General features: G+C 45.2%; 1 protein-coding gene across 4 annotated transcripts; it reads left to right on the top strand.

The window, feature by feature from the left end:
- Positions 1-608: 608 nt before the first annotated feature.
- Positions 609-21,847, top strand: LOC309694186 (casein kinase I-like). Of its 4 annotated transcripts, none has more exons than XM_082514041.1 (12): positions 609-821; positions 4,753-5,535; positions 5,878-5,947; positions 9,767-9,915; positions 10,008-10,242; positions 10,644-10,729; positions 10,853-10,937; positions 11,027-11,172; positions 12,772-12,852; positions 17,437-17,538; positions 18,771-18,877; positions 20,895-21,847. In XM_082514041.1, exons 2-12 carry the CDS (start codon positions 5,278-5,280, stop codon positions 20,947-20,949), a joined length of 1,374 nt encoding a protein of 457 aa, XP_082370167.1. In that variant the 5' UTR covers positions 609-821; positions 4,753-5,277; the 3' UTR covers positions 20,950-21,847. The 4 variants fall into 4 exon arrangements, with proteins under 4 accessions (XP_082370167.1, XP_082370166.1, XP_082370169.1 ...); XM_082514040.1 differs by having other exon boundaries at positions 610-821; positions 11,024-11,172; XM_082514043.1 differs by lacking the exon at positions 17,437-17,538 and having other exon boundaries at positions 615-821.
- The last annotated feature ends 100 nt before the right edge of the window (positions 21,848-21,947 follow it).

The following is a 21,947-nucleotide window of genomic DNA, read 5'->3' as shown; positions in this document are numbered from 1 at the left end:
TCAGTTGTAGCCAATCATGATCACTGCTGTCAAATCAAAAGAGACCTCAGCACCACTCATTCAAAGATTTAGGGCAGTGTATAATGTATAGCATATACACTGGACCCTGTGTGGATTAGAGAACAAAATCAATCCAAATTTGTCAGTCGGGTTCTTGTTTTTACAATCATTATAATAACATAGCGTCATATTGATGCCTGTGATGATTTCTATCAACAACAGGTTGAAACAAACTAAACAAAAACCAGCTGTGCAAACAATAATAACGTTGTTGTAACCAGGCTGAGGGTTTTATGGAGCACGTGGGTGTATGTGAAATGTTTAATTTAAAGAGTGTGGACTGTGTGTTTAATGAGAAGGCTGATTGTTGTGTTTTTGTGCCATTTGTCTTTTTGTCTATATTTTGTCCACATACATTTGAGAAAAATATGCTGAACTGCACACAAAAACTTTCATACAGCTTTGCATAAAACACGGACGGTGAGAGTGTCAGAAAGTAGTGGTGAAAGTTAATATTTAAACTTTTCTGCACAAACTGAAGTGTGCGTGGCCCCCTCTCACGTACAGGCGCAGACACGCACAAGAAGCGTTGCTGTGGGTATTCTTCAAAGGGCCCTGCGCTGGTTCCCTTCGTTTACTGCGTAGCTCTCGTCTACATCCACGCAAATTGCGTTCAGGTTCACTGGCGAGCCTTTTCAGCTGGTTAGCCAAACATCCATAGAAAAGAGATGAGCAGGAAAGCGAGACGAAGAAAACGCGAACAGTTTATAACAAGTTAGAAAAACAGAGACCCAAGGTCAGCGTAGAAACATCGAGAGCGGGTACGTACGTGAGCTCTGTCTGTAAACGAGCTAACCGTGTTTGTGTATGAGCACAAATTCGGCGTTAGCCAACATTGGCTATTTAGCTGGCTGCTTATCATGCTAGCCAGCGTTAGCTTCTGACAGGCAGTGCTTAGCTGCGCTAGCCGAATCCTTTAAGTATTCACTGTCGTGTGATTACAGTGGGAGTCATTTTATATGGCTTTGTTCCGTTTACTGTAGCACTGTCTGCAGTTAGCCACTTTAAATTTGTTTCAATGAAGCTGACATTGTCAAGCTGCAGTCTATGGGCCAACCACACACAAACTAATGTGGCCTAAATCTAACTTCCTGCGCTACCTAGCTTGATTGAGAGTTGACGAACAGTAACACCATAATAATTCCCAGCTCTGGCTAGCAGCTAACGTCGTGTAATAAATGCAGGTGTTTAGTTATCAGACTACACAGTGGCTTCTCCCCGTCCTGAGACGTGCTACAGTCCGATCAGCTAACCGTTAGCAGAGCTTCTCAGGTCAGCCTAAAGCTTTCTGTCTGTAGCTGTAAAACGTTGACAGCCCGCGGAACCAGTGAACAAAGCTATGGTTTGCACTCCTTTAGCTTAGCTTTGAAGTATGTACTATTACAGAGACTCAGAAATGAGTAAGAACTGTGGAGTGTGGGTGGCGAGACGAGGCCACGGCGATGCATTTAGATATGCTGTGTTTCTCCTACAGACCTCATGAAGAAGTCATTTCTGTCTGCTAGCAGTTGGTTAAAATGAACGGAGTAATGTTTACAGCTGCACGACAGGCGCTCAGTAGGTTTTAATACGAGCTAATTGATACACACATATCTGACCATCAGATGCATTTCAGATATGGTCTGCTATAAGAGCAGGGATGGTAATATACTGTCATACACTGATTGGCTCAGCAGTGTAAGGCCATGATGGCTGAGATGAGGCCAGTAGTATTGTTTTTAAATCACCTCTTGGGAAGTGCACGCAGGAGGTACTTAGTAAGCAGTGCCTCCAAACTGTGGTCAGCTGGCAGAGGAGGATGTTCTTTGTGTTTGCTCAGGCTTCACACAGGCCAGATGTATGTTTTTACTCACTAAAAACCCCAATACAAATGTTGGAACCAGCCTTTAAGTTTTCATTGCTCTTTATTACAAATTGAGAATGTAAATATTCTGAAACCACCATCCAAATACAAACGTGCAGAATCACATCAAGGTCTCTTATTCTGGCGCTGTGAGTCCGATGTAGGGCTGTGTATGTTACTCTGGTCTCATTAACCTGTAACCTTCAGGTCGCTGGTGATACCTAACAACGTTGGAGTTCATCTTTTTGTTCAGAATCAAGTGATCAGGCTTGTTATTCTGTTTTTCATAATCCGCCCACACCTGACGTCACCCACTCAAAGATTAGGTACAAGCTGTTTCTGAGCTTTGGCAGTGTGCATTTCTGTTCATCTTATAGATTGTATTAAAGATTTGTCCTGCATACACCACACAGATGTTCACTCTCCAGAAAAGTCACAAAAACAGCTAAAAATCTGTGTCAGGTTTGTTGTAAGTGTGGTTTCAGTGCAGATAAAAGTTCAGCACTTAAGATCAGGACGCATGTGTAGATTTCAGGGCTTCATAGATATTTGTTGCATGCTTTGACTGCTTTATTCATTTTCTCAAGCTTATCCAGTTCAGAGTTGTTTGTGGAGTGGAGCCTGTCCCAGAGAGGGGCACACCTGGACAGGGTGCCCCTCTCTGGCAGGGCTGACACAGACGGCCATTTGCACTCCTCATCTTTGGGCAATGTAAAAGTTAACGTAACCCTGCTGACCGCATGTCTTTGGACTGCTCGAAGTCACATTCAAACTCCATCCAGAAAGGAGCTGGTCTGTGTTGTGTAATATGCATTATGGATGCATGTTTTCCAGCATGGATGTTGGTATTCCTTCTGGAAGCCTTAATGAAGCTGTAATTTTGTGTAGTTGAGGTTATTTATTTATTTGTCGTTTTTCCCTGTGAGCTGCTCAACCTGACCAAGAGCTCTGTGTGAGGCTACAGAAGCTCTGCTGTTGCAGGGGATCGTAACAGAGCGACGTTTATAACAGAGTCTAATGTGACGAGCCTTTTTGTTAAGTAGCCCGAGTCCCTCATTTGGAGAACTAAACGTGGTTAAAATAAATCAGTTCATTTTGTCAGAGCCGGTGGCAGCTGCAGGACGTGCTTCGGTAAATGTTATTCTTGTAGATCGGCACTCAGCTGTCACTTTATCAGTGTGGGTGCATGTCGTGTGTTGGGATGGATGCACGTGGAAGTCTGCACGAACAAGCGTTTGTCCCGTCGACGGGCTTCTGCTTCGTCTGTTTCTCGCTCGTCTTGATTGCAGTGCCCACACTTGTTGCTGAAATGAATCATGGGTCTGTGTGTAGTTAAGAGAAACATTTCCAAGCGACAGCAACGGTGCGAGTCGCGTCACGTTAATCCTTGCTGCGCTCAAACTTACTGTGTCGACTGAGGCAGCAGACTCGTGTACAGTCACCAATCGGAGCGCGCCATTCTGGGAAACGCTCTTCTCTTAGCTTCCTCCCGTCCTGCACTGATACTGTGTGATGTCGGGAGCACCGAGCTTCCCTCACCTGAACAAAGTTGTCCTCGTACACATCAGTTACTACAAGGTCTCGGTTTAGGATGGCTGAAACTACGGCCTGTTGCTACTGGTTCAGTTTTATTTCAGAAACATGAAGCACACAAAGCTCATTAGCAGTTTGTCTGGTTATGCTGAGATTAGCTGGTTTTTGTCTTTGTGGTCCAAAGGGAAGTTGCAGAGTGCGCCGTGGTGCACAAACATCAACGCTCATAACATGATGATGTTTGTCCCGTGTCTGCTTTGCTTTCATGACTTTCAGCGTTATCAGCTGTAACAGCATAGAGCTGATGTCTGCTGAGCTTCAATGTTTTATGTAAACTGTGGTTTCCCTCTAGGTCAACGTTATTGTGTTTCACTAAACTGAATGAAGATACATTTAGATTTCTGACATCATAATAATGCTTATTAAAACTCGGCAGCCTTTACTGAAATGATTTCTCTTCCGGTCACGGATCACCCGTTGCTCTGCTTCAGCGGGATACGGCTCAGTGTTTCCTGTTAGCGGCGTCAGAGGAACTCGCTGCTGTCTCCCAGATTTCCTTCCCCTCGTTGGTCCTTCACATCATCACCGTGAAGTGAACCTCACATCAACACTGCACAAGTCTGACTGACAGTTGAGCTTTTATACCAGTGTGAGCGGGAAACGTTATTCTGATGTGCTAAACTTCACCTTTGTTGGTGTTTAGCTTGGCTTCTGACTCGTGAACCCACGTGAACCTCGGCCCATTAAATATCTACAAGTTTGACTTGAAGTCATTCTTACTTCATGCTTGGACCTCAGTAAGCAGGAAGAGAAAAAGGAGCCTGGAATAGAATAACAGGGATGTGAAGGAACGGATGGAGTGAGAGGAAAACTGCAGGAAATGAAGGAATTGGAGTATCCAGGATGGGTGTTCCTATCAGAGGAGCCAAACACCAACCGGGCCTCCTGAAGGCAGATGTGCTCTGGTTTTCTGTTGCCATCCTGTGATGTCTGTGACGCGTTTGAAACTCCAGACTCTTACTCCATGAAACGTTGTTAGATTTAAAAAGGGGCAGTCGGCTGCTCCTCTGCCTTGTAATGGCTGCAGCACAACTATCAGCTGTGGGTTTCTTTCCCGTCTCAAGCCTGAAGCTCTCACAGAGTTTCATGCTGCTTGTTATCTGAGTGGTCCTTTAATGTAATTTGAGTTCAGCGCTCTCAGATTAACCACTCTTCTAATGAGGAAACTCTGGTCCACGTGCTCTATAGTTCACACAGTGAAAATGGCGGCACTGAAATATTTGATATTCATTTTTTTCTGTTTTTTTTCTCCTTAGGTGGTTCAACACGCGGCATTGCTCTCACCCAGGGGTCAAAGCTTCACCTGTTGTGTCACAGGAACAAGCAGCCGGGTTGTCTCTGTGGGACACGTGCACTAAAGCCAGCTAGCTTACGCCTGTGCCACTAAAGTATTACCTGAGTGTCAGATGTGGAAAAACCTCCCGACTCTTCCTGTCTGCTGTCATGTCTGAACCTGAAGCTGGTATAGCTTCCACGTCCACAATAGCATGTTAGCATATGGTTAAATACGGGCCTTTAACCTCATCCTTCCCATTAGCATCTCTGGCCCCTACAAGGGGGTTTACAGTCATTCGTGGTGGTCCCCCTCACCCCTTCATCTTTTCATTTCTCATTCATTCACTCATCCACATCAGCTCCACCGTACCGTCTCTGCTGACTAAAATCAGCTACAACCAAGCTGCCTCCGCTCTGATAGGCTAACTGCTAGGCTTTTGTTTTGGTGGTTATTTTGGTTGTATGGAATCGGCTTAATCGTGGAGAGGCCAGGCTACCACAAACTGATGGACTTTGACAAGCGAGGAGTCGGGGGAGGAGGCGGAGGTGGTGGAGGTGGAGGCAAGGGGGAGACAGAGGATGTGAAGAGGATGTCTGGGGTGACAGGGAGCCGACCGGGGCACGGACGGGGAGCTGGCTCCAACTCTGGCGTTCTGATGGTCGGCCCAAACTTCCGGGTTGGAAAGAAGATTGGCTGTGGGAACTTTGGAGAGCTTCGGCTTGGAAAGAACCTCTACACCAATGAATATGTGGCCATCAAACTGGTAAACATACGTTTCTGCTTGTTAACATTTTAGAACTGTAGCAACACATCTGGTTGGTTTAACAAGGATACATCATAGGATACATACGCACGGTTAAGCTGACGTCTGCCTTGAGCTCAGGGACCGCTGCACAGACGCCATCAGCTTACTGGTCACCTCCTGTTGTTGTTGATCAGTTTGACCAGGTGGGGAAATCTGTGGTTCCAAGCATGTGGAACGCCTCTCGTCCTGATGTCAATCAGTCGATTAAAACATCTGCGCTCAGATTCAAGGTGTCCTGATGAGCTCATTGCTGTGAGGTTAATTCTAGTTTGTCTAAATTAACGTTATTCTCTTTTGTAGGAACCAATTAAGTCACGAGCGCCACAACTCCATCTAGAATATCGCTTCTACAAACAACTGGGAAGTTCAGGTGAGGTCTCTGTGCTTACCCCCCTCCCCATTGGACCCAGTGTCAGCTGAGACGGGCACCAGCCCACGTGCTGGATGAATGCTACGAATGAGCTGCATTACTGACTCTGGAGTTGTTTTAAATAGCTTTTTAGTGTTTAGTCCTGAGCTGTCATGCGTTCTTAGGGCTGGGCAATATGAGGAACATCTCATATCAACGTACGCGATATACAAATGTCATTTTCAGCCGCAGAATTCAGGAGACAAAATAAAACCGTTGACATTAAAAATGTGCTCCTTTGTGCTTATAACATATAAAAATTATAAGATTAAAAAATGTGACGACCTCAAATTACAGAAACCAAAGTGCAGACTGACGTAGAGCAGTCACAGGTTCAATTCAATTCAGTTTTATTTATATAGCGCCAAATCACAACAAAAGTCGCCTCAAGGCGCTTCATAGATACAGAGAAAAACCCAACAATCATATGACCCCCTATGAGCAGCACTTTGGCGACAGTGGGAAGGAAAAACTCCCTTTTAACAGGAAGAAACCTCCGGCAGAACCAGGCTCAGGGAGGGGCGGGGCCATCTGCTGTGATTGGTTGGGGTGAGAGAAGGAAGACAGGATAAAAGACATGCTGTGGAAGAGAGACAGAGGTTAATAACAGATATGATTCAATGCAGAGAGGTCTGTTAACACATAGTGAGTGAGAAAGGTGACTGGAAAGGAAAAACTCAATGCATCATGGGAATCCCCGGCAGCCTATGTCTATTGCAGCATAACTAAGGGAGGATTCAGGGTCACCTGGTCCAGCCCTAACTATATGCTTTAGCAAAAAGGAAAGTTTGAAGCCTAATCTTGAAAGTAGAGATAGTGTCTGTCTCCTGAATCCAAACTGGAAGCTGGTTCCACAGAAGAGGGGCCTGAAAACTGAAGGCTCTGCCTCCCATTCTACTTTTAAATACTCTAGGAACAACAAGTAGGCCTGCAGAGCGAGAGCGAAGTGCTCTAATAGGGTGATATGGTACTACAAGGTCATTAAGATAAGATGGGGCCTGATTATTTAAGACCTTGTATGTGAGGAGCAGGATTTTGAATTCTGGATTTAACAGGAAGCCAAAACAGGAGAAATCTGCTCTCTTTCTAGTCCCTGTCAGGACTCTTGCTGCAGCATTTTGGATCAGCTGAAGGCTTTTCAGTGAGTTTTTTGGACATCCTGATAATAATGAATTACAGTCGTCCAGCCTGGAAGTAATAAATGCATGAACTAGTTTTTCAGCGTCACTCTGAGACAGGATATTTCTAACTTTAGAGATGTTGCGCAAATGGAAGAAAGCAGTCTTACATATTTGTTTAATATGTGCGTTGAAGGACATGTCCTGGTCAAAAATGACTCCAAGGTTCCTCACAGCGTTACTGGAGGCCAAGGTAATGCCATCCAGAGTAAGAATCTGCTTAGATACCATATTTCTAGGCTTTTCAGGGCCGAGTACAATAACCTCAGTTTTATCTGAACTAAGAAGCAGAAAGTTAGCGGCCATCCAGGTCTTTATGTCTTTAAGACATTCCTGCAGTTTAACTCATTGGTGTGTGTTATCTGGCTTCATGGACAGATAGAGCTGGGTGTCATCTGCATAGCAGTGAAAATGTATGCTATGTCTTCTAATGATGCTGCCTAAGGGAAGCATGTATAATGTAAACAGAATTGGTCCTAGCACTGAACCCTGTGGAACTCCATAATTAACCTCAGTGTGTGAAGAGGACTCTCCATTTACATGCACAAACTGGAGTCTATTAGATAGATATGATACAAACCACTGCAGCACAGTACCTGTAATACCTACAGCATGTTCTAATCGCTCTAATAGGATATTATGGTCGACAGTATCGAACGCTGCACTGAGGTCTAGCAGGACAAGCACAGAGATGAGTCCACTGTCAGAGGCCATAAGAAGATCATTTGTAACCTTCACTAAAGCTGTTTCTGTGCTGTGATGAGCTCTGAAACCTGACTGAAACTCTTCAAATAAACCTCTGCAGATGATCTGTTAGCTGTTTGACAACTACTCTTTCAAGGATGTTTGATATAAAGGAAGGTTGGAGATTGGCCTATAATTAGCTAAGACTGCTGGGTCTAGAGATGCTTTTTGAGTAAAGGTTTAACTACAGCCAGCTTGAAGGCCTGTGGTACATAGCTGATTATTAGAGATAGGTTGATCATATTTAAGATCGAAGAATTAATTAATGGCAGGACTTCTTTGAGCAGTTTTGTAGGAATGGGGTCTAAAAGACACGTTGATGGTTTGGAGGAAGTAATTATTGAAGTTAACTCAGAAAGATCAATTAGAGAAAAAGAGTCTAACTTAACATCAATGGTACTAAGAGTAGCTGTAGATAATATTACATCTGTGGGATGATTATTGGTCATTTTTTCTCTAATGATAAAAATTTTATTTGTGAAGAAGTTCATGAAGTCATTACTAGTTAACGTTAAAGGGATGGTTGGTTCAAAAGAGCTCTGACTGTTTGTCAGCCTGGCTACAGAGCTGAAGAGAAACCTAGGGTTGTTCTTATTTTCTTCAATCAGTGATGAATAGTAAGATGTTCTGGCTCTGTGGAGGGCTTTCTTATAAAGCAGCAAACTATTTCTCCAGGCTAAATGAGGATCCCCAAAGAACATACCTGTTCTTTGGGGCGTGGGGAGACGTTGACATGCTGAGTTTAAAACACTTTGTTTTGCAGTGGACGACCTTTCAGCTGGTGGAATAAATTTGTGGTACTGCTGCCTTTTGCAGCAATAGTTTTACGGTTTGTAAAAATGCTGCAGCTTCACTGGTGTGGAACTGGTTTAGCTTTCGTCCGTCAGATACAACCAAACACTATTTTTGGTAGAGCATGCTAGCGGGCCGTCGTTATTACCGTGTTGTTTGGAAAATACGGCGCACTTAAAATCAATCCTTTGATTTTTCTGAAAGTCGACAGAGCCCCTTATAATCCCGTGTGCCTTATGTATGAACTCTGGTTGTGTTTACTGACCTCGAAACGATTTTATGTACACAGCGCTCGAAAATCTGTCAGATGTTTCAGTACGACTTTGCTAAGCTACGAAGCCACACCGCTTGATGGATTGTTGGAGCTTTACGGCTATCGTAGGCGGAGCGATACGTACTGTGCTTCAACATAATGTTACCGTACTGTGTGTGTTTAACCTCTTTAAGTTTTGTGGATATTATACATGGTTATTCTGAGGATATGTCGGCCAGTTTCCACTGGAAACGCCAGCAAGGAATTTGCACTGTTAAAGTTTATATAACTTTAATGCACATAAAATAAAAAACAGCTGCTTGTTTAAGTGGAAATGCATTGATGGGGTTTTTTGCACTAATAAAGTTGTGGAGTTGTAAAGTATTTTGTCTCGTGTCAATTATATCGTCAGTTATATCGTTATCACAAATTTTCAAATGTATATGGTGATGAATATTTTTGGTCATATCGCCCTGCTCTAGTTTGCACTATAACTTGAATAGTACAGTTTTCTGGTGCGTGTCAGACCTCCCATGACCAAACCGTGTCCGTGCTGCAGCGGCCGCCCCTCATTTAGGAATAAGGTCCTCGGTTTGTCTTCACCGGCCATGCTGGGATTCCCCACGCCTGCATCCAAACCGTGAGAAAGTATCGTAAACAGTGGATTTTGCGAAACCACCAAACAAACGATGGCGTCTAATATGAGACAATAGATGTTTCTTCATATCGCACAGCCCTACATGTTATTATCTGTTAAAATGAGGAGTGATCACAGTCCATCAACTATGCTTTGTTCTTCCATTGGACACCCAGAGGGTGTACCCCAGGTGTTTTACTTTGGACCATGTGGTAAATACAATGCTATGGTTCTGGAGCTACTGGGACCCAGCTTAGAAGATCTGTTTGACCTCTGTGACAGGACTTTCTCTCTAAAGACTGTACTTATGATAGCCATACAGCTGGTAAGTCAGTGTTCACATTTGAATGTTCAGACGTTAACCACCGGTAGTTTACCGAGCCGCTGAATCGGTTCTGCTCTCGTCTTGTCCCCTAGATAACTCGCATGGAGTTTGTCCACACCAGAAGCCTGATCTATAGAGATGTGAAACCCGAGAACTTCCTGGTTGGCCGACCGGGTTCCAAGAGGCAGCACACGATCCACATCATCGACTTTGGCCTGGCGAAAGAATACATTGACCCAGAGACCAAGAAGCACATCCCTTACAGAGAACACAAGAGTCTAACTGGCACTGCTAGATACATGAGCATAAATACACATCTAGGGAAAGGTGAGCGTCTTCATCCGGTCATATATTCACACATGGCAGGTGCCCACATATGACAGCAGCTCTTGCATTGTGTGCCCACTGTGCCAGCTGATAATTCACATTAACTTATTTTAACATATGTGATATTTACAGTATTTGCCTCGGTCTTAGTTACACAGGATGCATTCAGACACAGTACTAAGTGCTGGTGAAGGACTGAAATTGCAGCTGGTGCCTCAACACGTGAAACTCTGAAGAGAGGAGCTGAGCGTCACGTGTTCAGCCTGACTTTGTAACGAAGTGATGATGTGGTCAAAGACTGTTATGACACATTTACCATCCTGGGGCTGTCTGTAGCAGACTGTGTCATGTTGTTACGGTCCAGCCATGCCGTCTAAGCCTGGTCTCTCGTGTTGTTTCAGAGCAAAGCCGGCGGGATGACCTGGAAGCTCTGGGCCACATGTTCATGTACTTCCTGCGAGGCAGCTTGCCCTGGCAGGGACTCAAGGTGAGGAGACGGGCAGCTTTCCATCGGTCCAGCCCCTTCTTGTTTTCTTCGCCTGCCTCTCTTGTTGGGACTTGTCTTCAGTCACTCTGCATACAGATGGCTCACTGTGTGTCTCTTCATTAGGCTGACACTCTGAAAGAACGTTATCAGAAGATAGGAGACACAAAACGAGACACCCCAATAGAGGTCCTCTGTGAGAACTTCCCAGGTTTGTATTGACTTGTTAGAAAAGCCTATTTCATGTGTGCGCCTGTGTGGGTTGGGTGGTCTCATACCTGTCTGTGTATGTAACAGAAGAGATGGCCACCTACTTGCGGTATGTGCGTCGGCTTGACTTCTTTGAGAAGCCGGACTACGACTATCTGAGGAAACTCTTCACAGACCTCTTTGACAGAAATGGATACGTCTTTGATTACCAGTACGACTGGACTGGGAAGCCACTGGTTAGTGTGTGTGCGTGTGCATGTGCGTGCGTATGTGTGTGTGTGTCTTGAACGCACGTTGTGGCTTGTTGCAGGCTCAGAGCTAAGGTTGGCCCAGTACATGAGCCAACCTTAGCTCATGTACTGATTGATGGGCTGTGTTTACAGGAACTGAAACTGCATCAGTTTAGATCCTGTCGTCCGCACAGACGCAGTTCCTCATGTATTCTTCGTTATGCAGCATTTTATATGAACGGCTGGAGCGAGGGTGCCAGAAATCACAAACCAAAGGGTGCCCTTACAGTCTGTCACCAAGGGTCAGGCCACAGGTTCTGATGGCCCTGAACATGGGTGGTTATTAGAAACAGAACGCACTGCACCATAACAGAAGAGAGGGAGCCATCTTTAACAGGGGACGGACTCCCTCTGCAGGCAGACTACACACCAACGGAGCAGTGGGACCAGCAGCAGTATTTAAGCTGTTTGCAAGTTGGTAGACAGCAGAGCTAACAGTGTGTGGGCTCTGTGGGCAGCAGGAGTGGTTCACATCTTAGTGAAAAGGGTTTAAACTAAGGGGTGACTGTGATTACAGGGCTGTATACGTGCAGGCGGGGCCTCAGATATCACTGGTGATCCAGTTTGAATGCTTGACTAGAAGTGTCTCCAGCCAGGGCACGTGGGAGTGTGATATCCCATAATATGTGTTGGAACAACTGAAAGCCAACAGCAATTTTCAGTGAGGAACAGCTGCAAAAAATAGGAGCACTGAGCTGCACCCCCGAGTACGTTAAAACGACAAAGTTTATAAAAAGAGTTGAACTGCTTGGAGAGGTAAAAACAGTCTCCCTCCACGGTTCATTGCGTCTCTGAGAACAAGCTGAACACAGTGTCCAGCTCAGCTGTCTGCAACAGCACTGCTTATTTCTACTGAATTATACAAAGCTGACTTATTATAACGTTTTCTTTTAAAACAGTCGGACTGACTGCGCCGTGTGCCCCGCTGCGACTGCGCGGTGTGTCCCGCTGCGACTGCGACTGCGACTGCGCGGTGTGTCCCGCTGCAACTGCGCTGTGTTCCCCGCTGCGACTGTGCCGTGTTCCCCGCTGCGACTGTGCCGTGTTCCCCGCTGCGACTGCGCCGTGTGCCCCGCTGCGACTGCGCGGTGTGTCCCGCTGCGACTGCGCGGTGTGTCCCGCTGCGACTGCGCCGTGTTCCCCGCTGCGACTGCGCCGTGTTCCCCGCTGCGACTGCGTCGTGTTCCCCGCTGCGACTGCGCCGTGTTCCCCGCTGCGACTGCGCCGTGTTCCCCGCTGCGACTGCGTCGTGTTCCCCGCTGCGACTGCGCCGTGTTCCCCGCTGCGACTGCGCCGTGTTCCCCGCTGCGACTGCGCCGTGTTCCCCGCTGCGACTGCGTCGTGTGTCCCGCTGCGACTGCGTCGTGTTCCCCGCTGCGACTGTGTTAGTGGGTGAATGGAGTGTTCCACACTGATGTTTCCTCAGTAATATTAATGTGACATGTCGATTGACTCCAGCTTAAGCCCAAATAAGGAAACGTCTGATAGCACAGCTGTGTATTAGCTGTGTACATTTTCTGTGTTAACCCTTTGTTTTGTGCTTAGCCCACTCCGATTGGTCCGGTGGCCAGCGAGACTCCACTTCAGACGAGCAACCGAGATAAAGCACCACAAACCAAAAACCAGGTAGGCACTGATTATAGACAAACGTGGAGCATGTCCTCGTTAGTGTTGGCACTCAGGGGTTCCCTCTGTAACAACAAACCACAGCAGGAATACCCAGTTAAGGCTGAACACAATACACAGAATAAGTTATTCATTCTTATTCTTCTATTTTTGTACTACTAAAGTACCATGATTACAAATATTTTAGTGATATAATATGGATCAGTCATATGGGTGGGATGTTGAAGCCTGTTTTACTGTGCATGGCTTAAAGAACTAAGGTGAGGCATGTCTTTCCCCATAAGTGTTCATAATGAAGCCACCACAAGAATTGCACTTTGATTATAGAACTTTTGGGTTGGGTCATGGTTATGGTTTGGTCATGGTTATGGTTTGGTCATGGTTATGGTTTAGTCATGGTCATGGTTATGGTCGAGTCATGGTTATGGTCGAGTCATGGTTATGGTTATGGTTGGGTCATGATTATGGTTGGGTCATGATTATGGTTGGGTCATGGTTATGGTCGAGTCATGGTTATGGTCGAGTCATGGTTATGGTCGAGTTATGGTTATGGTTGAGTTATGGTTATGGTTATGGTTGAGTTATGGTTATGGTTGAGTCATGGTTATGGTTATGGTTGAGTTATGGTTATGGATGAGTTATGGTTGTGGTTGGGTCATGGTTATGGTTATGGTTGAGTTATGGTTATGGTTATGGATGAGTTATGGTTGTGGTTGGGTCATGGTTATGGTTATGGTTGGGTGGGCAGAATAATAAAACATCCAGAACCACACCAAATGTATTTATGCTTATGGCTATGGGTAGTTTTGTTTATAACCATGTTGAAGATCGGAGTTGAGAGTAGTGATGTCATGTATGATGTCATGTATGGTCTTGTGGAGAGTGCTGCATTATGAATTCTTTTCAGGGTATATTCAGTCTGTGTATAGTGACACTTTAGTCTGTTTTAACCTGCAGGCTGCTGTTCCACCTCGATGGCTTAGTTGGTGGTAGCAACATGTTTCAGGCTCACTGGGACATGTTTACTGTGGGATTGCGTCGCCTCTTCACCTTTTTAGAAGGCATTTGTTTTCTTCTCTCTCACCGGTGTTTTGCTCGTCCACTGCCGAGTGTTTTATTTTTGATGAAGTGAAGATCAGTGTTGTGTTTTCCAGCCTTGTCTCTTACTCACAGATTTCTATTCTTAAAGAGCCTGTGTGCAGTTTTACACTGACAGACACCTTCAGCACATACCTGTTATTTGTCATTATAAGCCCACTGTTACTGCTTTCTTGTTATTTACAGCAGGTAAAATAAATCTTGAACATATTAGTTTTCTAAATAAATATATTTGTAAATGGCATGAACTTCTCACTAGATGTTGATAAACAACACAGGAAATGACAGAGAGAAAAACTAGTGAACACATGAAGACTGTGTGGACGTCCTAACACCTGCTGAAGTCTCTAAGTAATTAAAAAGTGATCCTGCCACTAAGGCTACGTTCACACTGCAGGCGAAAGTGCATCAAATCCGACTTTTTTTGACCCTGTGTGACTAGGGATGGGTCCCGGTATCTGGTGCCATTATGGAAAAAACACAAACTTTGTCCAAAAACCTCTCATGTTTAGCTGTTTTCCACTTATTCTTTGGTCATTTTAGCCTTTTTGGCCAGGGTGAAGGGAGCATCTGCCATCAAACAAGAAGACAGCCGCATGTAGCTATGATGATGTTTGCTAGTTCACCTTACATGTATTAATGTAATAACGCTGTTAGCCTACTCAACGTAAATTACACACGAACAACATGAAGCTACTCACGCAGAGAAGAACGGCTGCTGCTGCATCATCATCCTCATCATTTCTGCTACACTGGCAGGGCGGGGCCAGGACTCTCCTCTTCGGGTTTTTGGGGGATGTTCTAACTCCGGGTCTGATAACAGGCACCACACCCGCAGTAGATGTGCTCGGTGTGAGGTCTCGCAGCAAGCTATCAAATACGGTGCATTTCTCGGCTTTTAACAAAACGCTATGCGTCGCCAGGTGTTTCATCAGATTCGAGGTGTTACCTCCTTTGACAGTATCACAGTATCAGCTTAAAGCACTTGTTGCTGCTGAGTTTGCATATTTTGCTGTGAAGTACAGCCAGACTTTGACCGCTTCGCCTTGGACATTTTTAATCTGTAGCTCTGCTCTAAAAGAACGTACGTACCTGGGCCCGCCTACTATCCTCGGAAACGTAAAATGATTGGCTAGAATCCAAAGTGTATCACAGCTCAGGAAAATAAAGCACCGAAATGTGCGCTGCTTTTCGGTCTGGTTACTACCGTTTATGTCAGAACATACCGGTACCCATCCCTATTGTTTAAGCACTGCTTCCAGCCAAGAGTGATGCCATATATGCCCCATAGCTGCAGAAAAGGCTAACATTGTTATCTTTTTACAAAAAACAGCTGAACATGAGAGGTTTTTGGACAAAGTTTGTGTTCTCCATTCTTTAAGCACCGGTTCGAGCACCGTTTAAGCACCGGCACCATTTCAAAAGTACCGGTTTGGTACTGGTATCGGATAAAACTTAAACAATACCCATCCCTATGTGCGACCAATATCCGATCATGGTGTGACAGTGTGAATGGCGCGAATCCAAGATCTTCAAATCTAATCTGGGTCACTCTCGTATGTGGCACTGAATCCGATACATATCTGTTTCAGGAAGCGACTGCTGTTTGATGGTCACGTCGCACTAAATCCGTCTTTTACGTCACTGACACAAGACAGACGCTGATTATCAGCGCCGGAGAAGACATCGTGAACGCTTCCTGACCATCCTGTGAAACTGTTGGGAAGACAATGTTGGAGAAACGTGAACATTTTATTTGTACTGTATAATCTGCAGCTATCCTTTGAAGCACCGCTCCTCTAAAACAGCAATCAGGATCATTATTAGGCCAAATGTAAATAATAAAATAACTTTATAACTTAAAGCAAAATTGGGAAACGTAAAGTCCGAAACAGTCAAACATACTGTTGCTCTGGGTCTAAACAGAGCGCGTTGTGTGTGACGTCTTCTTTTGTGCATGCGGCCGCTTTGAGCGTTCACACTAGAGCGCGTTTGCTGTCGCATTTTATTTGTAGAGTGAACGAGCAGACAAAAAAATCAGATTTGATCCAAAAATTGGAATTGAGCTTTAAGACCTGCAGAGTGAACGTAGGCTAAGTGCACATTGATACCAGCTGGCTCAGGCCCAACCAGAGGCCTATAAAAAGTTTCACCCTGAAACCTCTCATGATGTCATGATGTGACCTCTGTTGGCACTGGTTCCAGAAGCTTTACTGGACTACTGAAGGTTCCAGTGAGCTCTGTTAATAATAATCCAGAAGTGGGAAAGACATCATTTCACTGTAAACCAGGTGCTTCCTGCAAGGTTTCAGACGCAGACGAGTGAAACGACTTATCAGCAGGTACAGTTGCTTCAAAGTAAACGATAAGTAATGCACTCGTATGCACGCTCACCACGCAAGACTTCATAGCTGAAGCACAAACATAATGAGGTACATTTAAAGTTTGCTGAACAACATTTAGACAAGCCTGGGAAAAACTGGGAGAGTAGAGTCTGGTCACATGAGACCAAAGCTGACCTCTGGATGCCAGAATACACCCCATGTTTGGAGGTGAATGGCACTGCACCCCCAAAACACCAAATGGTGTGGGGCTGTTTTTCAGCATACAGCACTGTGATTCAGATAATTAAAGGATGAGTGGAAAAATGTCCTGAGAGTCTTGATAAAAACCTGCTGCCACCTACCAGGATGATGAAGATGAAACGAGGGGACAGTGATGCCAAACACAGCCAACAAACTCTGTTAGTTTCAGAGAGACAAACCAAAGCTGCTAGAATGACCCGGAACCTTCTGGACTGTGTGGCAGCACGGCGCCTGTGTGCACGTCTTCATGTGTTCAATGCTTGATCCCGGTGTCATTTCTCATTATTACACGTACTTGGAAATGTGCAAAGAATCAAAGCGTAGCTGTTTTACACTGAAAATAAAAATGAGCACATATATTGAAATGTGTGCTTTGAATGATTAGTTTTGTACAGCCACGCCAGTGTGAGACCTTTGATGCTGTTTCCATAGTAACCCTATAAGAAGACCGCCTTTGTTCTGGTGGCGGTGTTTTTGCTCGCACATGCAGACCCAGCAGAGGAAGCATGCATGTTTTTCATGTAGTTTAATATGATGACCCAGCCTTGAACTGTGGTTTAGCAGTTAGTCCTCATGGTAGGTGAAGCTGAAGGACCCTTTTTGTGGGGGTCTCCTCTCGTGTGCACTTTCCTGTGCACTCTAATGCTACTGCACACTTGAGTGCTCACCTCCACCAAATACTGACCGTTTCTTTTCTGTTTCCTTTTCCACTCTTTCTCCATTCTCATCTCTCCTCACCCGATCCTCTGCTCCATCTGCCTTTCTGCTCCCACCACCTCCTCTTTCCATCTCCCAAACACTGTTCCACCTCACCTCTGCGGCCCTCCTTTCCCATCACCAATTCACCTTTCCTCTTCTCTACCTCCACCCTTCCTGTTTCTCCTGTGATCGGCTCCTCTAGTCTCCAGAGGGGAAAGGCAGCGAGTCCCAGCCCACTCCAGTGACCAATCGAGAGCTTCTGGGCTCCCATCTCACTGCTGATAGGCTGGGCGGGTCTGTCCAGGTACTGAGAGGAAGGGTTGGCTCTGTCTGTCTGTCTGCCTGTCTGTCTGCATGACTTCCTCTGTCTCTGCAGAAGGGCTGATCTCAAGTCTGTTACAAAGCTGAAATATCCCCACACGCGGGACCAGTTCTTACCACATCATGTTTGATAGTGTCCTACATTAATTTGGCAGTATTTATGTCTTCACCCTTCTGTTACTGTCAGCTTTAGAGGGGGGGCTCCTCTGTAGATGGAGAAGAGGTTACAAAGGTCACGTGATGATGTTTGAACACATCAGTGACAAAGAACCATCAGTTCATAATTAGCAGATTAGTTATTGCTGAAAAACCAAAAGTGGAACTTGTGGCTCTGCTGATGAAACGTTTAGTCAAGTATCCAGATTACTTAAACGTGTTGATCATCGTTTGTGTGCACAAGTTACACCTTTTCCAATTGCCCGATCAAAGATCAGCTGGTGAGGTGGATGTGTCGGTGTTGCTGTTTGCCTCGAATACATGTGACATGGTGGTAACAGCGTCACGACGGCAAACACTTTATCTGGCAGCTGTGTCGTGCTGCGTGTCGTGCCCAGCAAACGTGCGGCGACATCAAATCAAATGTTTGGTCTGTGATTTCTGCAGGTGTGGAAGCAACACGCAGAGCTTCACAGCAGCATGTGTAGCACTGTGAGATAAATATAATGAACAAGGCAAAGATGATTTGTATACACGAGTCTGCTGTCATGTTGCTAAACACGTGTCCCCTCTGGTGACCTGTGAGCGTTTGGAATGGCGGTGGCGTGTTTTTAACACAAAGCGTTGGCAGCTGCTTTGGTCAGACGCACGCTCGGCCTCGTTCTCGTCACTTCTCTCTGACGTGTGAGAGGTTTGAGGAAGATTTCAAAGAAACGAAAAAGCAAACATTTTCATCAGCAGTAGAAACCGCGTGAAACAAACGGAGCCATCGAGCAGACGTGCCGTGTGTGCTGCATGGCAGTAAAACATGTGGACGTGTGTGCAGAGCTGTTGTGTCCACATCAAGCTCAAATTCATCCTCTCGTCTGTGTGTGAAGAGTTTTAGTGTTTAATGAAAAACCCCAAATTGACCCCAAACGCCACCTGGGTGGGAACGAGCAGTTGGATCTGACTGAATGTGGACATAATGTCGACTTTTTTGATTTCTTTTCTTTGTTCCACCAAATTTCAGAAGTGTGACCTCTGTGCTCATCACGCTTCTCCAATTCTGTCCTTCAGGTGATGAGTTCAACCAACGGTGAGCTGAATACGGATGACCCCACTGCAGGACACTCCAATGCACCAATCACAGCCAACCCAGAGGTTGAAGTCGCTGACGATACCAAGTAAGAATTCAAGAATTACAATCTTTTTTTATTTTTCACTTCAGTGTAGGTTCAGTTTTTTCTTTCAGCTCAGATTTAAACTGAGGAAACGAGACGTTCCTGTGGGCGGTGCTGTAACACACTCACACCCAGCATCACTGCTTCACACACACAGTAGACTTTTACTCTGAAACTTCCTGCTTCAGGAAGTGCTGACTCTGTCACAGTGCTGTGTGATTGTATCATCAGCTAGCTGTGCGCCTCTCAGCCACTGCACAGGCTGAGCCCATCTTTGGGGATAACACAGTAATAACTGTTTTGGGAACATTACATATTAATAATGTAATCAGCAGTGATGGAGCAGACGATGGGACACACAGGAGGCTATAGAGATCGACAGACCACGTGACTTTCGTGCATTGCATTGTGGGTACAAGTGGCAGCAAAGTCAAAACACTACATCAAGCGCTAGTATTTCCAGCACCGCTAATCATTAATTCTGTGGTTTTAATCCCTACTTGCATTTTATTTGCCCCCAAAAACAGCTCTGTACAAAACGACAGAAACACGGCAGCTCTGTACGAAGACAGAAAGGTAGGAGGAAAAACTGAAAGGAGTGGAAGGGTCAGACCCACACGAGCACAGAGTGGAGTAAGCACGTTAGCGTGCTGCACAACTTTCATCACGCACACATTTATTATTATGTGGTCCTAAGTGTGAGCGCACACACTCAACATGTTTAGTAACTTCAGATCCTGCAACAAGCCCAGGGCCAGTTTACTTTGGTGATTTGGACGATTCCATCTCACAGCTGCTGTTACAGACCAACACCATGTATTTGTCCTTTCAGGTTGTAGTGTTACACAACATTTTCAGATCTAGTAGAAATAAAACGAGTGTTTCGTAATTCATTCAATTTGTTGTCTTTATTTATAACTGGCATTATTGTTTCGTTCTGTTACAGAATATTACAGGAAAGAGGCAACGTTGTAAAAATCCATCAGCTTTATTAGCTGCTTCGGTGAAAAACAAATCAACAATGCAAAACAACATACTGAAACAGTTATTCATCACTTGATTGCTTCAATACAACACTTGGGCACATGTATGCAGACGTTTCGTGGCTGTTTTGATCTCGCGCTCTCTCTTCACCGATCAAATCTCGCTGTGTTAGCAGCTTTAAACTCGGTCTGACCCAGGCTGATGGAGGGGCCCAGTCTGGATCACATCCCAGCATTTTGTAGGCTGGTTTTCCTACAAAACACAACAAACGTTAGTCCACAAAACCACAGTGAACAAAGCAGCAAAGCAACGAATTCAATTCAAATCAATATAAGATTTATTTGTAACCTACATCAACAAAAAATGTTGAAATGCTTGGAGCAGACTAACCTGTGAGCTGCAGTGTTCTGGGACGTTATATTTGGTCTTCAAATGGCTGCAATCCAGGCCATCCGTCGCCTCTTTGGTACTTCGGAAACATGACTTGAACAATTTCTCTTCCACGATGGAATCCGATAAAAACGATCTCTTTACCCGTCGGCTTCCCCTGGCTGTCATGTGACTATTGCAGTTAATAATACAACAGCTTCTTGCCATTCTTTGTTTCTTTTTATCACTGTGTGACTGTTTTCATATGAAAGCCTGCGTGCACTAGTACCACTTGCCACTCGTACCTACAATCCTTTGCGGTTTTACCCCAGAAATGACGTCACATTTTTAATCTCTGTCATGGGCCTCTTTCACTGCAGGAGCTACTGGGTGTTTTTTGGGTGCTGCACACCTTTTTATTTGTGCCCGTTGCAGTATCGCCCCCTGTAGGAAGTCTTAAAACGCTGCCACAGCAGGGCAGCATTTTAAATCCCCAGCAGAACAAAGGAAGGGGATCGGTGACAGCGTGCATGCACCACATGCGTGCACCACATGCTCGGCTATGCAGCATGTGGTGCGGTGTGGCAGCATCACCGTGGCTGCTGCTGTGCACAGATACACAGAACATGTAAATGACAGACTGTTAACAGCAGCTTGTGTGTTGCAGGTGCTGCTGTTTCTTCAAGAGGAGGAAGAGGAAAGCTCTCCAGAGACACAAATGAAGACAAACAAGGGAACCTGTGGCTCTCCTCTTCACATCTGTTCTTTTTGTTTCTTTCTCTCACCCCTGTCCTCTTCCTCACCTCTGCTAACGGGTGTTAGCTGGTATACTGGTTTCTACTGGTCTGGACCGAGCAGTGAAGAGAGCGTTTGCTGCCTCTACCAGCAACGATCCCCTTGTGTATTTATGGCCAAAGACTGAAGTGAAACCAGAGCAGCACAGACTGCTGCAGGGAAACATGTGGCCGTAAGACTACAGCTGATGGACTGAAAAACAAGTTGGCGACTGGATTCAGCTGCTTTCCTGGCCGACTGGCTTCTCACTTTCCCCCTTTCCCGTTACTGAGCGGTTCAGAGGAGAGACGAGTGTGTTTGTGAGGATATATGAGAGAGGACTCCAAATACAAGCGTGCAATGAGTCACACGTGCACACCCACTGCACACTTTTCTGGAGCTCATTGCAAATCGATTTCATGGACAAAGAGATGCAGCTCACGCAGTCATTCAAGTTTTTATTCCTTAGGGTCAAAGGAAGAGCACTGTGAGTGGACTGGACTATTTCCTGAAATGGACCAGGCTCGGTGAATTCCTGAATCCCTTTCAGAGGAAAAACCCACGACCACCAGAATCAAAAGTTTAAAAGAAGTTTATGTAAAATCGATGCTTTGTTTCCTGTTTTAATTTGTAACTAAAAACAGAAAAGACTTCTGTTTTCATCCTGCTTTCCCATGATTTCAGTTGTTCACAAACTTTGTGTTTTGTAGTTTCTAGTGTGTTCCTCAAAATGTTTTTTTCCTAAATAACTTTTAATTTTCTTTTTTTTCTTTCCCCCTCTTCCTCTCTGGGTTGGGGGATGGGACGTCAGATAACTCCATTAAAAAACAACCAAACAACTTTAAAGCTGAGCTTCATTCAGGCTGTAATCCGTCCATTCATGTGTTTCTACCTCTCACAAACCGTGCTGGCAGCCCAGAGTCCAGTCCTTACATTCAGCCTCTAC

Source organism: Aulonocara stuartgranti (genome assembly GCF_965226115.1).
Source record: "Aulonocara stuartgranti genome assembly, chromosome: 18".
In the NCBI taxonomy this organism is placed as follows: domain Eukaryota; kingdom Metazoa; phylum Chordata; class Actinopteri; order Cichliformes; family Cichlidae; genus Aulonocara; species Aulonocara stuartgranti.
The sequence above is the reverse complement of the archived record's forward strand: the minus strand, read 5'-3'. Positions and strand labels throughout refer to the sequence as shown.

What these genes read in the sequence shown, in the direction of transcription:
- LOC309694186 (XM_082514040.1), top strand. Translation starts at nt 5,278, where the DNA reads ATGGACTTTGACAAGCGAGGAGTCGGGGGAGGAGGCGGAGGTGGTGGA. An exon ending in TTATGATAGCCATACAGCTG is followed by an intron (nt 9,916 to 10,007) that starts GTAAGTCAGTGT and finishes CTTGTCCCCTAG; the next exon opens with ATAACTCGCATGGAGTTTGT. An exon ending in ACTGGACTGGGAAGCCACTG is followed by an intron (nt 11,173 to 12,771) that starts GTTAGTGTGTGT and finishes TTTTGTGCTTAG; the next exon opens with CCCACTCCGATTGGTCCGGT.